At 42.2% G+C, this 16,513-nt stretch overlaps 1 protein-coding gene across 1 annotated transcript; it reads right to left on the bottom strand.

The window, feature by feature from the left end:
* Window positions 1-3,341: 3,341 nt before the first annotated feature.
* On the bottom strand, window positions 3,342-12,056 carry PTS (6-pyruvoyltetrahydropterin synthase). Its single transcript, XM_004604695.2, has 6 exons — window positions 11,907-12,056; window positions 9,071-9,150; window positions 7,787-7,809; window positions 7,360-7,416; window positions 3,895-3,965; window positions 3,342-3,704 (listed from the first exon to the last, which is right to left on the bottom strand). The coding sequence occupies exons 1-6, from the start codon at window positions 11,987-11,989 to the stop codon at window positions 3,581-3,583; spliced, it is 438 nt and encodes a 145-aa protein (XP_004604752.1). The 5' UTR covers window positions 11,990-12,056; the 3' UTR covers window positions 3,342-3,580.
* Between the last annotated feature and the right edge of the window lie 4,457 nt (window positions 12,057-16,513).

Genomic DNA, 16,513 nt, shown 5'->3' with positions numbered 1-16,513 from the left:
GCCACGTGCAAGGCAAATGCCCTACCCGTTGGACTACACTCCGGCTCCTGATCAGTATTTCTCTTGAGGGTGACAGACACCAGTGGGAGAGGATGGATGAGTTCTGAAGAACCAAGTCAGCCCAGCGGCTCCAGGAAAGCGTAATGGCTGCTTCGGAAATCCTCCAGCAAAAAAACTACCTCCGGCTCCTTTTCTTTGGTGGGGCTAGCAGATCCTCTCTGCAGCTATGTGGAGACACTCCTTACCTGGGCCACTTTCCAAAAATGTCTTGCCACTGAATCTTGCTATAATGTTCAACTGTGTGAAACGTACAAGGATTTTTCTATGTGAGCGAGGCCAGGGATATCTCAAATATAACAGAAGCAAAATGAGCACAATTTATAAGACAACTCCGTGGGTGGAAAGGGCACATAAAAGATGGTTACAAAAATAAATCAGACACTTAGTCACAGATGTAGTCTATTGGTGGCCATATGTACACAATATTACTCTGGCCATCTTTATGGTCAGTTGGCATAAAATTTGAAGCGTCAATTTTATACTCACAATGATTGAGGCAACACAAATGATAGCTGAGGCTCTGAACACAGGTCACGGAGATACGTTCAATATAATTTCCCTTACCTTCTCACCTTACAATTGGTTTAAATATCAAGGATCATATTTCAAGGGCCTTTATATTTACCCAAAAATACTGTGTCCACTCGAAACCACCATTACTACTCTGACATTTCATGCTTGCAAAATTAAATGTACTTTACTCTCACGGGGTCAAAAGGGGCAGCAAAGACACTCCCTGTCTCCCTTCCCGGCTTCATCCCCTGCTATTCCCTCTCCATGACATGCTTACACAACACAATAAATGTGGAAGGTCTCTCCCCTCAAGGGTGGGATGGATCTAGTGCCTTGCTTTTAAGGAAGAAAGTACAGCAAAGGGACCAGCGGCAGGGCTGTGACTCCGCCTGCTGGTACGTGGGACCCCTCCCCATCTCTCCCACTCGTTTTTTCTTTCTGGCTCTCTCCCTCGCCCTCTTGCTTGCTTGCTCTGATCAAACAGGCTGCCATGTTGTGAGATGCCCTCTAAAGAGAACCACAGGGCACGAAAGGAGGGTGGAACTGAGGGACTGATACCTGCCACAGCCTGTGTGAGCAGGAAGCTGAGTCCACGTCCTCCAGCCCAGAGATGACCGCTGAGGCGACACGGGTGACTGCATCAGAGTGCCCAGCTCCCCCTCACCTGACTCCCAGCATATATAAATTGTCCAATAATAAATGTACCTGGTTTTATGCCACTATGGTTTGGGATAATTTGTCCTATGGCAATAGAACTAACACCACACTCACCCTTCATGGTGGTGAGAAGGATAAAAGGATGCAATGTGAAAATACTTAACAAAATGCCTGGCACCACAGCGTGTCGATTCCATGCCCTCACATTCTATGGTCCACTACTGAGCACCAAGGGTTCAGTACCACACGTCGAGAACTCTACAAGAATTTTGCAAATTGGTTTCCTGGCTTCCCTATATACCCACGAGTTAAAGACAGGGGCTGGAGACACTACAGTAGATAAAGCACTTGCCTCACACCTGGCTGTCCTGGGTTCAATCTCAGTATTCCATATGGTCTCCTGAGTCCCGTGAGAAGCGATCCCTGAGCACAAAGCCATGAGTAAGCCCTGACCACTGGACAAGTGTGGCCCAAACCCACTCAACGCCCAACAATAGATAGACAAATGAAACACCAATGACGTCCTACAAAGTCCTAAACGGTACAACTTGAGACTAATATTCGAGGCCCTCTACTCTGGCCTCATTCTGCATTTCCAACCCACCTTCCCATTGCATTCTTACACCTCATCACCTCTTGATTAAGCTCAGTCTATTTATTCACCATCCCAAGTAGACTCTGTTCATTCCCACCTCAGTACCGTCACTAATGGAATGTTTCCTGCTTAGTAGTTATTCCCTCTTTTCTCCTAATTCCAAACCAGTAACCTCCCCCTCCCCGTCACCATAAATGCCAATAAGGCAGGACCGGCTTCTTCCATGAAAGTTTTCCAAAACCCCACCCCTCCCCGCCCCCATATTAATCTTTTTCCTTCTCTGAATGATTGCTTATTAAAACTTGGTATTTAAAATAATTGAGATTTCAAGCAAAAGCAACTTCGAAAAGGAGGAGTCCCAGTACTAAGGGTGAAGGCACTGGTGTCTGAGAGGAAAGAGACACAACTGAAGAGGAACCTCAGTATGAGTCGAATTCAAATGTGGAAACTCACATATCATTTAACTCTAGAAAGTCTTCCCAAATATCCATTATGTACAAAGCACCATAAATATTTGATTTTCTATCAAAACGCCACTCATTGAACTATTAAAGAAATTAACGTGGGCCATAAAGAAAGATAGCTCAAAGAGCTGAGCTCGTGCTTTGCAGGCAGGCTGTCTTGCTCCAGCCCCCAGCACCAATTACTGAAAATTAGACAACCAAATCATCTGAGGTAATTCATTATAAACTGACATACAAAGGCAAATAGAAATATTACTTTACGGACGGGAGAGATAGTACAGCAAGTTAAGGTGCTTGACTTGTACACAGCCAACAGGTTGACAGTTTTAACAGGGTTTAACATCTATGGTTATTCTTCAGTCTTCTAAGTCAAAATTGTTCGGGTAGCCGTAAGATCTTAAAACATAGGCAAACACATATGAGTTCACTGATACTCCATGACTGTTCAACATATTGTTCCTCAAGGGCAATTCTCATGGCTCAAATGCAACTTGCAAAATTGCAATCAACAGTGCATATTCAAGTAACATCTCTTTTTTGGGGAATGATGGGTGTTTGAAGCCACACCCAGTGATGCTCAGGGGTTACTCCTGGCTCTGTACTGGCAGTTCTTGGGGTACCATATAGGGTGCTGGGGAATTGAACCTAGGTTGGCTGTGTACAAGTCAAGCACCTTAACTTGCTGTAGTATCTCTCCCATCCGTAAAGTATTATTTCTATTTGCCTTTGTATGTCAGTTTATAATGCATTACCTCAAATGATTTGGTTGTCTAATTTTCAGTAATTTTCATAAATTTGTACCTTTAGCATTCCTGAGAATTAAGGGAGCTCAATAATTAAAAGATAAATGTGTATTTTTCCAGATTTTGTAGTCACCTGCATTTTATTTTTCATAAGATTCACCTACCGTAAAGTCCTAGAGACATTTTTGCCATTTATATCACTCCAAGGGAAAAAAAAAATGAACACTGAAAATAGTAATGGGAAAACCAACAACAACAAAAAAACAGACTTCTTTTACTTCCAAATAATTCCATACCAAATCATTCCGATGAAAATAAAGTGATTTTAATCAATAGACAAAAGGTTCTCTAAATGTTACTCAGGATACATTGCAAATGAGGTTTTAAAAAGACTGGTCTTACATTGATTTCAATAAATTGGGCTCTCCAGAACTCAGTGTGGAGGTGCAGCAGTTAAGGAATTACTTCTTAATAGTTCAAGGGAATAAAAATCTCTCTTAAATTTTGAAAAGAAATTAAGTCTTTTTACGATTATCAACTCCAAGAAGCTACTCTCCTTTATAGACAACAACGTTATTGTCAGTTTCATAGACTTTTACTTTATAAAGAACTCCCACAGGAAGAAATTTCTGGAGGCTTTCCCAGATATATACAGCTACATTTTCTGTCGTGCTGCAAAAAGAAAGGAAAGAAGATAAAAAGGTAAATAACCAACAAAATTTCATGTATAATATTTACAGATACAGAAATTCAAATTTGAAAAGATCTCAAATTGAAACTTTAGAAACCATATGAGTAATCAGAGAAAACATTCAAATCAATCTTCCTTCTTACTATCTATATAAGCAAAAGAACCCCTCACCTTACGATATTCGCAAAGTATGGCACATCTAGATCCAGATTCTTATGATCCAGGGGCTTCATAATTGCCTCCTATAAAAAAAAAAGAAGAAACGAAACAGCAATTCCAGCTTCAAGTCACATTCTGAAGTGTTCCACCTTTATCTCTAAACATGGTCTTACCATTTCCTTTTTGTTTAGCAACTAACCCAGTATTTGGTGTTATATTTGTATCTTACAAAGCAATCTCAGGAAGTTTTAAATATAAGGCCCCAATCTCTACAATGACTGGTTATCCACATCACTGGATGCAAAACAAAGAATTCACACTAGAGCTTTCTTACAACAAGCCGCAGTAATTCAGACTTCAGTTTAAAGCTTAATTCTACCTCCAAAGTTACTAGAAATCTTTCTTCCTAACAATTTTGCCTTCAGCAAATGCCACAGTATCATTAGGACAAAGATTCGGTAAGTACTACATTTTAGAAAACAGATAAAACTAAAATTGTGAAGCAGTTATAAATTTCCACTGGGGAGAAATTTGCAAATAAATATAAATATATAGAAATTGTTTCTTCTTTTTTGTGAGAGAAGGGCTCTCCAGCATTACTGAGGAGCATGGGGACCATTCCCAGTAATACATAGCCCAGCTGAAAGGTTCTGGTACTCTGGCCTCACAGTGGCACTAGGGCCACACCTGAAGGTGTTAGGTGGGGGGCATCTGATGCCAGGGAGTGAATGCAGGGTCCTGGACAGGCAGAGCATGTACTCCTGCCCTCTGAGCTATCTCTTAAGCCATTATGACTTCTTCATGCTTTTCACATTAACTTAATGCATTTCCTTGTCATTGGTAAAACTGTACTTTCCTTATTTGACTTTTATCTAAGCATTTGTGAAAAATCTAATCTTTCATAGAGTATGAAGATTACTCTATGAAAGAAGAGAACGCTAAGAAAAAAAAAAAGAAGAGAACGCTAACAAAAAAAAAAAACAACAGCAAAACCTTTAACAAAACTGGAATCTACAAAAGTCCTAAATTTCCTTTAAAATAGATCATACAGGACCAGAGAGAGAGTACAGCATGCAGGGTGCTTGCCTTGTACACAGCCGACTGGGGTTCAATTCCTGGAACCCCGTATGGTCTCCCAAGCCCACAAGAGGGATCCCTGAGCTAGGAAGAAGCCCTGATCACTGATAGGTATGGAAAAATAATTAGAAGTGACATATAAAATAGATCATATAAGGGTTTGTTTCACATGAAAATTAAAAAAAAAAAAAACACCTTGTTTTATATTCAATCTACTTTAAGTTCTAACCAGGAGAGCCTGGCAAGCTCCCCATGGTGTATTCATATGCCAAATACAGTAACAATGATGGGTCTCATTCTCCTGACCCTGAGAGAGCCTCTAATGCGGCACTGTTGGGAAGGATGACTAAAGAGAGGCGGCTAAAATCTCAGGGTTAGGATGAATGGAGACGTTACTGGGCCTGCTTGAGCAAATCGACAATCAACAGGATGATAGTGATAGGTCCTAACATTTCCAGCGAGGACTCTGATGGAAATCCTTCTGCCCTGCCACAATTACCTTCACGAACCACCTTTATTGATAGGAGTGTGTGGCATCCTTCGGGTACTGTTGTGGAAAGATGCAGAGAATGCCAGCTTGAGACGTCTCAGGATTTTTTCAAATAATTTTAGATTTTACATCGTGTGGATCCATGTACAAAAACTAATTATAAAAAACCATCTTTGAACTTTCCCTTTATACTCTGAAGCACAATATTACTTGTTCAATCATTCATTCTCTAATTTATTTGCTCTGCTGAGATTTACAGAGTACTTCTTCCTAGAAAAAAGTAGCATGGCTATGTTTTTTTTACTCCGCTCTATATTCCTGGTCCTTAGCTCAAAGGCTGACCCAAGGGAAAACAACTTCTTGGGTATAGATAGATAAGCAACTGAAGTCATGACTATTATCAATAACAGCACTTTCATAAAACAAATTCAGATTTTAGATTTTTAAAGAAAGCATGGAGTAAAGCTAAAGAACTGAATCAATGTAAAATAATGGCATAATAAAAACTAAACTGGGTGGAAGGAAATCTACGAACAACTTTGTAAAGGACTAATGAGATGACCTTGGCACTCAGGCTTAACTGTTCATATCACTCAATCTATGAAATAAAGAAGTTGCTATACCCACTTACTCTCTAATTTTTTTTACAATATAAGAATTATATGATACAATCAGTAAATTAAATACATTATTTTGTTATTCCTAGAATTAAATGCCTCTGTAAGTTTATAATAAGGATGGAGTGGATAATACTGGTCTGCAAGGAAAATTCAAAGGTAAAGAAAGCCATCAAGAAGAAAGTTGTTTTTAATCATTTGAGGAGGGGAGAGGCAGGGATCAAACAAAGGGTCTTATACATTCAAGGCAAGCTCTCTTACACTGAGATACCTCTGTAGGCTCTGAATCCTGTGTTTTAAACAGAGAGTAGAAGGGCCAGGGAGATTGTACAGGAGTTAAAGCACATGCCATTTGGCTTTTTGGGTCACACCTGGCAATGCTCAGGGGTTACTCCTGGCTCTGCACTCAAAGATTATTCCTGGTGGTGCTTGGGGTACCAGATGGGATGCCGAGGATCGATCAGCTGCATGCAAGGCAAACGCCCTACCCACTTTACTATGGCTCTGGTCCCAAAAGCAAATTTCTTAGCTTAGGTTAGGACCTGAGTTTCATCCCCAGCACAGCATGACCAAACACTACCAGAGTGGCCCATGTAATCTGCAGCGATCCCTGGCACTACAGGGGCCAACCAGCACCACTGAGAGGAACCCTGGGCCTCTAATGTACTTCTTGGATGTAATCATCCCCATCCACCATAACCTCCACCCATCCTGGCCCCCTCCCCACCAAAAAAGAAAGAGTAGAATGCGTTAAAAGGAAGAAATCAGGATATGCCAGATCCAAGACGTAAATGCTACATTTATACATTTACCACCATCACTGTAACACAACTGTAACTAATTATCCCTGTAAGGTTTTGTAAGTCATCCAAACCTTTAAAAAAAAAGCTCAACTGGGGGCCGGAGCGATAGCACAGGGGGTAGGGCGTTTGCCTTGCACGCGGCCGACCCGGGTTCGATCCCCGGCATCCCATATGGTCCCCCAAGCACTGCCAGGAGTAATTCCTGAGTGCAGAGCCAGGAGTAACCCCTGAGCATCGCTGGGTGTGACCCAAAAAGCAAAAAAAAATAAAATAAAAATAAAAATAAAAAAAAAATAAAAACATCTGTGTAAAAAAAAAAAAAAAAAAAAGCTCAACTGATAGTACCTCCAACTATTCTCAAACTCCCACATCCAATTCCACTCAGGAGGTCACAGAACCCCTAGAGACTTGATTGTGGAAGTAAAAATTGGGCCATCAATTATTACACAGAGGATAGCACAGCACATAATAAGCATCCACATGCCATTACCTCCATATACTCTTTGAGAGAAGTCAAATTTATAACCATTCCTGTAACAGGATCAATCTAAAGAATAAAAAAAAAAAGAAAATTACTATCATATGCTCTTTATACTTAGCCTCAGGCAAATTATTACAGGTTACAAAGCGTGCATAAATCCTAATATTTATCTTCATTCCCCGAAACAATCATCAGTCTCTGATGGAAGCACCAAGTGAACCAGGCATTCTTTTCAGCGCACCGCTCTCCCACCTGGCCACAAATAGGAGATTAAAGATGACACTTTGGATGAGAAAAGGACTAGATTGGCAGCAGCTCACCAGACACAAATGCCAAAGGTGAAGCAATACAGATTTGGATGGGATTTTTCAACACAGAATTTATCACATTGGCTAAAGCAATCGGCACAAATCTCACAGATATTTTCTGGACGTACCTCTCCGTATACTGTTACCATAACTACAGAAAAGAAAACAAAAACACCGAAAAACAGCATGACTTTCAACAAATTAACATTCACATACAAGTTAGCAACACAGATCATTAAATCTCTGCTCCACAAAGCTAAGCTGATATTTCCCCCCGCCCCAAATATCAGTTATTTTGGGCAAGCTCTTATTTATCAACCAAAGCAAGACTCAACTGGGGCAGAGGAGGTTAGTGGGAGGTGCTTAGCCAAGACCAAAATAGGTATAAATTCTGATTATGATGTTGATGTACTGCATAGGAATCTGCCCTGGGTAGCAATGAGGTGCTGCTTTATTTTTGCTTGTGAAAGTAGAAAATATAATGGAGGGATCCAACTACACACAATCCGCTGCTCCTGAGCACTATGTTTCTTTGTTTTGGTGGGATTTCTTGTTTGGTTGGTTTTTAGGCCATACCCAGTAGTGCTCAGGGCTCACTCCTGGCCCTGTAATCAGAGATCACTCCTGGTGGGCGTGGAGGACTATAGGAGATGCCAGGGATTGAACTCAGGTCAGCTGCGTGCAAGGCAAATGCCCTATCTGCTGTATATCACCCTGACACCAAGAATAGAATTTTCCTTTTATGCAAGACTGCTAAAAGGACTTAGAACTCTTCTCTCTTTACTTACATATACGTAATCAGTAATGCCTTTGAAGTTATTAATTGCTTACATTTGAAAAATCTTAACATAGTATTTTATAAATAATCTTTTTCAGCTCTATATATCATTAGATACAACGTGGTAAATGAATAAACTGAGGAAAGATATCATATATGAAGAGGCAGTAACTAAACTAGAAATTCTGATATTCTGATACTTTATCTGGTCATTTTACTGCACCACACCAAATGCTATATTACTCTATGGCTTATGTAGCTTTTTTTGAGGCATCGACTATAGCTCTTATCCTTGCATACATTACTAACTTGGAACACTGCTAGACAAATTTTAGATTCAACCTATTTTCCTGCCGTACAACATATTCCAAGTCAATATTTCTTATAATTTTAACACTGACACCAGTGATATCTAATCAAAAAGAAATATTGTGTAAAATAACGACTGGATATGTTAAAGCCAAGGAAAAATTATTTACTTCATTGTTTTGGACTATCCATAACACAGCAACGAAGGCAATAGATCTTTTCATTTTAGATTTATAATTAACCTCTTATCCAAGACTCAATGCATACACACCACTCCCTAAGTTTTCTTACTAAGACTATCCATTTTCATCAACTCTTCTCTCACCTTTGTAATTGTGACCATGGCCATTTGGATTGTTGCATTTCCCAAACAGTTTCAGATTTTCTTCATTACTTAGATATTTGCTAACAGGGGGAGAAAAAAAGAGGCAACATGTTATTACATTGAGTCATCTTCTCTACTCCATACATTTGTTATTTGTTCTGATCTTTGAAAAAGCGCCATTTTTTAGTTTTGTTAACCAAATGGCAATCCATAAATTAATGAGATGTTATTAGTTTTATGCAGAAAGAGTATGCTGCTTAACTATACACCACTGTACCACACAAATAAACATTATAAACATTAAGTTCAACACTCCCAGGGCACAGCAAGTTTGCAACCCAATGATCTGCTCCCAGTCCATTCCCAGACTCATTTTCTGAATACCTACTACACATTAGGCCCAAGCTGAGTGAAACAAGGAAATATATTAACAACAAAGAAATGTTTTCTGGGGCCTGAGAGATAGTACAGCGGGTAGGGCACTTGCCTTGAACAAGACCAAGCCAGGTTCAATCCCCAGCACCCCATATGGTCAACCCTGAGTTTCCCTGGGTATGGCATAAACAAAAAGCAAAAAAGAAAAAAATGTTTTCTTCAAGTGCCTAAATTCTGATTCCTTCTGAAAAATTACAAGACCTCATAAGTCTCCCCTTTTGCTTTATTCTTTTAATTTGTTGTTTTTGTTGTACATCCTTGGACATCTCAGACAGACTCAAGGGACCCTGGGGCCAGAAGCCAGGACCTTGGACATGCGGGGTCTGTGGCTTAAGCTGTATTCAACAATTCTGCTTTATTAGGCCTCCACTACTACCTACGATATGTCACCAATCTACTAAAGAATATTCAAAATAAATTTTCAATTATAATACTAAGCTGTTGCTCCAGAGAGAACAATTTCCTGAATGGATTTTTATACTGACACTTGATTGGCTTTGCTTTTTCAATGAGGCAATACCAACCTTCCCTTATTTGAGCTTCCAATTATACAATCTCCTCCTGAGAACTTTGTTTTCCCCATTTTTTCTTGCTCACACATGTCTTACATTTGGAGTACTGCACTTCAAGTTTTTGCGAAAAATTATCCGTACATTTTCTCCACAAAATAGAAAACTGGGCCAGAACAATAGCTTACAGCTGGTAGGGTGTTTGCCTTGCACACAGCTGACCTGGGTTAAATCTCTATTATCCTTTACGGTTCCTGGAGCCCTCGAGGTATGATTCCTGAGCACCATCAGGTGTGGGGGAAAGATTTTTTGAGATTATGTAAACTCCAGATAGACAGTTGAGGGAATATGTTGATTACAGCCTTCCTGTTAACTAGCACTGACACCTGATAAGCACTCCACCAGTCCAGCAGCGGATGGACGCATGGATCTTGTTAGGTGGGAAGTATTATTCTCATTTTACAATCAAGGAGGGAGGTGATCAGTGGAAATATGATTAATGAATAACAGAATTTTAAATATCAATGTTTCCGAGTGTTGGAATATGGTATGATTGAAATTCAGTCACGAACAACTTTGTAACTGTGTATCTCAAGGAGATTCAATTTTTACAAAATAAAGTGTTGGGCTGGAGCGATTGTTGGGCTGACAGCGGGTAGGGCATTTGCCTTGCACGCTGCCGGATCGGGTTTGATTCCCAGCATCCCATATGGTCCCCCGAGCACTGGCATTACTGAGTGCAAAGCCAGGAGTAAACCCTTGTGCATCGCCGGCAAAAGCAAAATAAATAAATGTTTCAAGTTAACTAAGCAATCTAAGTGCTGGATTCAAATCCCAATTGTGTTATTTCCTCTCAGAGCTGCTTTGATAGAGGTAGCGTCTGGGTTGATGTTATCCACAGTACAGTAGGGAGAAATCTTGCCTTTGGGATAGCTGTACTAGTTTTGAGAAAGGGATGCAACTGGTGTTAAGTACAATGTACAAATAACCTAAGTCACAGGTTAGAAAGCTTTTGTGTACGGGCTGTCTTTTACGCAGAAGTCGCCACGCCTTTGTAATCACACCTATTCTGTGTATAAACAAAACCATCATTATATTTTTGTCAAAAACGCTAACGCTTGTTTTACAAATGTTAAACATCTCAAAGGGCAAGAACAACTATCAGGGAAATGCAGTGTACTCGTTGGGAGCCCAAACAACCCAAGATAGGGGACCAATGGACGACTCCCAGCTTCATCATAAGCTCACTGAGCCACTTTACAACGGGCAGAAACCACACCCACGCGCTGAGTTTACACCAGGTCAACCCCGCCCGCTAAGACCGAGGTCCGAATCTGGGCCGGTACCGCCCCCGGAAACCCAGGAAAACCCGGCCCTCATCAATTCAGCTACCCCACACCTGCTGGAGTGGCAGCCCGGAGGAACCCTTTCCCGCTGTCTCTGGTGGGCGCTGCGCGGGTCCAGCGAGGCCAGCGTGCAGCAGGCTGGTCACTGCGCCAATCCCGGGAGCCTCACACGACCCTGCGGGAGGGGCTAGACCTGGAGACCCCAGGGCCCAGAGCTAGACAGATTCCAGGGCTGACAGCGGAGCTGGGGGCACCAGGGGGCTGGGCAGGGCGGGACACTTCGGTGGCGGGCATGGCGTGGGGACGCTGACGTTGAAGAGGTGGGAGCCTGGATCCCTAAAACGTACAGTCCTGGCAACCCGCGTTCTTTCAGTAAGGGGTGGGGGTTGTGGGGAATAAGTGGCTTCAGGCTATGGAGCCCCCGAGGGGCGCCTCTTGGGCCACTCCCGGGCCTCTTCTGGTCTCCACCTCCGTGCCCGAGCCCTAGCGCCCTCCCCCGCCCCGCGGCCACTCCTCCCGCTCCTCTGCCGCGGGGACTACCCCCACCTGTGGAGCCGGTGAGTCGCGCTGAAGGAGACGAGGCGGGACACTCGTGCCCAGCGGCGACTACCCGTGCCGACCACGCTCATGCTCGCGCCTTGCAGACCCCGGGCCTCGCTCCTTCCAGGGCCCGCTTTAGGGCACGTGGGCGGGGCCTTCCCGCGGCTGCGCAGTCCGTATCTCTCGGCGGCCGCACGCCCTCTCTCGGCCCGGAGGCGCCACGGCCGGCCCAAGCTCCCGGGCGAAAGGTCAGATACGGTGGTGGCATCTTAGTGGTCTTTGTTCTGTGGGCTGGGCAGGGCCCCTACAGGCCAATAGGGACAGTGTGGGCACATTCTGGGGGTCCGGGAGCGACCTCTAGGAGCTTCCCCTCCCACTTCTTTAGAAAGTCCTGGATTAGTTACAACCACAACCTCCAGTGCCACGTTGGGCTGAGATGAACCTCACAGTCACATTTTTTTTAATTATCTTTTTTTCATCTTTTAAAATTAATTTATTTTTTAATGAATGTTCCAATTTCTCTCCTGCCCAGCCCATCTTCCTATGGCAGGCACTCTTCATCCCCTTCTTCTCCCTCCCCGTTTCTCCTCCCCTCCCAGGCATTAGGAAAAATGAAGTCATAATTGCTTATAAATGGATGAATATGGAGAGTATCATGCTGAATGAAACGAATCAGGAGAAATATAAACATAGTGTGACTGCATTCGTTTGTGAAATATTAAAATAAAGTATGAGACTAATTCCAAGTCCAGGGAAAACGGGCCAGAAGGACAGGTCAATGGTTAAAAGCATGCCACAAGTGTGTGGGGGGCAAAGGGCAGTTAGGAAAGAGAAGGGGCCAGTATGACAATAACAGTTGGAAATTATCACTTTGAACAGGAACTGACTGTGATAAACATGTTAACCGTTCAGTGTCTGTACTGCAAATCATAATGCCCCAAAGGAAAGAGATAAAAAAAAAAAAAAAAACAGAAGAAAAGTCACAGTCACATTTCTACTTCGAGCATGAAAGCAGCCAAGTATTGGAGGTCCTGTGTGGTATTCAGAGAGGTACTGCTTGGAAAGATTTGTACTAAGGGAAATTCTCAAGTCGTGCTTTTCGCCCAAATACATGCTTAGCCCCATTGATCATTCTGCTATGTGAACATGTGCACCCAATAACACAAACATGAGCAGTCTGTGTTTGGAGGTACAATGCAGGCACTTCCAGAAGGAGCTTTTACTTCCTCATATCTAGCCATAAGGAGTTCAAACTACTTACAGTTCCCAGTACCATGTCACCCCATGACTCCATTATTTTCTAAAATATTAGTATTACTAAAGTAACATGGCTTACAATTGTGCTAATATTTATGCTTTAGGCATACAATGTCACTGAACCACATCTATACCCTCTATCACTGTCACTAGGTTCCTGCCAGCCCAATGACCTCCCCTTGATAACCTTAGTTCTATCAAAGTCTAAAGGTTTATGTTCATTGTGTATTCCCTTGCTCTCCTGTCCCCGCACCAAGCTGTCTTCACCAGGGCCCCTTGGAGGGGGGTGGGTTGAGTTTCCCTCTCCACCCCAAGCAGAACCCTGGCAGCCAAAAACCTCCAAAACCCAGCCACAGTCGTGCTCAAGGTCACTCTCCACACACTCAAATGAGCCTCACGCATGCAGGAACCAGCAGAGGAACCCAGGTATGTGGGACCCGTGGCTGAGATCTCCAAGCCTGCTCATATCGGGACTGGGCCTCTCCCACCCAGGTCCCCAGTTTTCCAGTAGCGTGGCAGTTACACCCACAAACTGCCCCCCCACCATGCCATGTAATCTCATCAACGGCCAAGATCCAGAGATTATAAAATAAAGCTCCTGGAAGAGAGTGATGCAGTATTTGGTTGACAACATGCCAGTCAACGAAAAACTTGCATTCGGTAGACTGGGAGCACCTGTAAGGGCAATTAGAGGCTGCCTCAAAAGACTCCATCCCTCTTGGAGAGTCGGGCAAGCTACCAAGGGTATCGCACCCGCACAGCAGAGCCTGGCAAGCTACCCATGGCATATTCTATATGCCAAAAACAGTAACAATAATGATCCTTGTTCCCCTTACCCTGAAAGAACCACCAACATGGCAGGGTTGAGAAGGATGAGTAAGGAGAGGCTGATAAAAGCACATGACACAACAGGGACAAATGGAGATGTTCCTGGCGCCCACTCAAGCAAATCGATGATCAACGGGGCGACAGGTGATACAGGTGATTCCCTTATTCTGTTTGTCGTCATCCTAATTTCTTTTACTTAACACAATACCCTCTAGTTCTATTCATTTTATAGCAAAATACAAGATCTCACTATTTCTTATAAGTGAGTAGTATTACATTATGTGTATATTATACAACAATTTCCTATCCACTCACCTGTTGTTGGGTTGTTTCCAGATGTTGACTATAAATACTGCTGTAATAAACATAGGTGCGCATATATCTTCAAAATAATGTTTTAGTGTTCTTGGGATTAGATATCAAGAAATGGGAAAACTGGATCATATGGAAGCTCTATTTGTAATTCTTTGAAATATCTCCATATGAATTTTTAGAGGCCAAACCAGTTTACAATCCCAGCAGTGAATGAGGTCCTTTTTCACCTAAATTTCCACCTGCGCTGGTGTTTTCCAGCCTTACTATTAAAGGCCATTATCTGGTGTGAGGTGCTATCTCATTGTCATTTTGATTATATACTTCCCTGGTAAACAGTGATGGAGTACTTTTTCATATGCTCATTGGCCATCAATATTTCTTCTCTAAAGAAAAAAGTGTCTGTTCAGTTCTCTCCATTTTTTTGACAGAGTTGTTTGTTTCTTTTTGATGTTGAGGGGTGGGTGGGGTTGTCTGTTTTTTCTCCCCTTACACCTTATATAAAGACTGTGGTTTACTAAAGTTGTTCATGTAATTCATTACATTCAATATACCAACACAAATCCCACCACCATTGCACCTTCCCACCACCATTATCTCCAATTTTTCCAGCCACCCCTTAGGCCTGCCTCCATAGAAGGCCATCAATAATTTTATATTGCCTGTTATAATTTGCTAAAACAATGATCAAAAAAGGTTTCCTTAGAAGAAAGTTAGTAAAGATTGTATATCTCACCATGAAGTCCTTGTATAGGAGATTACTAATATGTTACATATTAAGCCTTCTATATTGATATTTTGTTAATTGAGATTGGATGCCTTCTACATTAAATCCCATCAAATCTCGTGTGCTACTCCTGGTTTATCAGTGTTGTAGAGTATGAGATGTTGACGCAGGAAATCCAAAATTTTTCATGAGGTGATATAGTTGGAGTTAAATTTTTCACTGGGTGGCATTTTGGGGTGTGAGTTTTACTTCCTGGGCTTCCAGGAGTACATGGGAAATAGGGAGAGGTAGCCCATCCCCAACTCTGAAAGCCTGGAGATTTCAACCACAAAATCCGCATACCTGAGTTTTTCAATTGATTAATTTCTGAACAGACTCATCCCGAGCAGTGGAGTCTGGCTGGGAGCATGGCAGCAACTGTGGACTGTGGAGGTTTTTGGCTGCCGGGGCTCTGTTTGGGTCAGTGCTGGATTCACCTGCTCCACTCCAGAGTACTGTGGACCACTCAGCTTTGCTCAGGGCCTAGAAGAATCTCTGCATCGTGTTGATCTCTCTCGAGGTTTATTCATGAGTCTCTGGATCATGGCCAGTGAAAAAGCTTACATGGCACCAAAGGTGGGTTCATGGATGTGACCCATGTTGATTTTGTGAGTGCATTATATAGCTTAAATATTAGCCTTTTGTAAATGTATGGTGTGCAATATTTTCTCCCATTCAGTAGAGGGTCTTTTTATTTTTGCTATGGTTTATTTTGTAATGCAAAAACTTATTAAATCCTTTATTTTATTAAATATATGCTATATGACTGGAACTGTCCAAAGCACTAGGAAGGACAGATAAATCCAGAGAGATGGTACATCAGGTAAAGAACCTGCCTTGTACACAGCTGACCTGGGTTCATTCCCCTGCACGCTACCCATATGATTTGCCAAGCCCTGTTAGAAGTGATCCCTGAGCATAAAATGAGGAGTAAGTCCTGAGCACAGCCAGATGTATCTGCTACAACCCCATAAAAGAAGCAATACAAACAAAATTTAAAGGATTTAGAGCCTACAGGTGTGGCTCAGTTGTAGAAAAACTGTCTTTCAGTATGAGCCTCCAGTTAGATTCCCTGCATCTGTCAGGTGCAATCCTGGTGACACTACCAGTGTGATCCCCAATATCACAACAAAGGATGTCATCATTATCACACTACAGTCAAGTATGTGGCTTCCAAGGAGCACAGAAGCCAAAGTGAGCACCCCCGAACCAAGTCTACAAGCACCTCAGTCTAACTTGTAACATCTGGTTACTGCAAGACAACATTAGAGGGAAGGGCAGGTAGGGAAAACAGTTATAAACATTATAAGAATTATAAACATTAGAGACTTTGGAGTTAAAGCCTATCTCCTAGTCCCTCCTACTTGAACAATAAGGACACACCTGCTTAAAAATAAATAAAATCACTATCTCACATCATGCACAAAAGCTAAATAAAATGAATTAAAGA

This window comes from Sorex araneus, chromosome 3, assembly GCF_027595985.1.
Source record: "Sorex araneus isolate mSorAra2 chromosome 3, mSorAra2.pri, whole genome shotgun sequence".
Classification (NCBI taxonomy): Eukaryota; Metazoa; Chordata; class Mammalia; order Eulipotyphla; family Soricidae; genus Sorex; species Sorex araneus.
This window is presented reverse-complemented; position numbering and strand designations above follow the sequence as displayed.

What these genes read in the sequence shown, in the direction of transcription:
- PTS (XM_004604695.2), bottom strand. Translation starts at nt 11,989, where the DNA reads ATGAGCGTGGTCGGCACGGGTAGTCGCCGCTGGGCACGAGTGTCCCGC. An exon ending in GCGACTCACCGGCTCCACAG is followed by an intron (nt 9,151 to 11,906) that starts GTGGGGGTAGTC and finishes TCCCCCTGTTAG; the next exon opens with CAAATATCTAAGTAATGAAG. An exon ending in CCATGGTCACAATTACAAAG is followed by an intron (nt 7,810 to 9,070) that starts GTGAGAGAAGAG and finishes TCTTTTCTGTAG; the next exon opens with TTATGGTAACAGTATACGGA.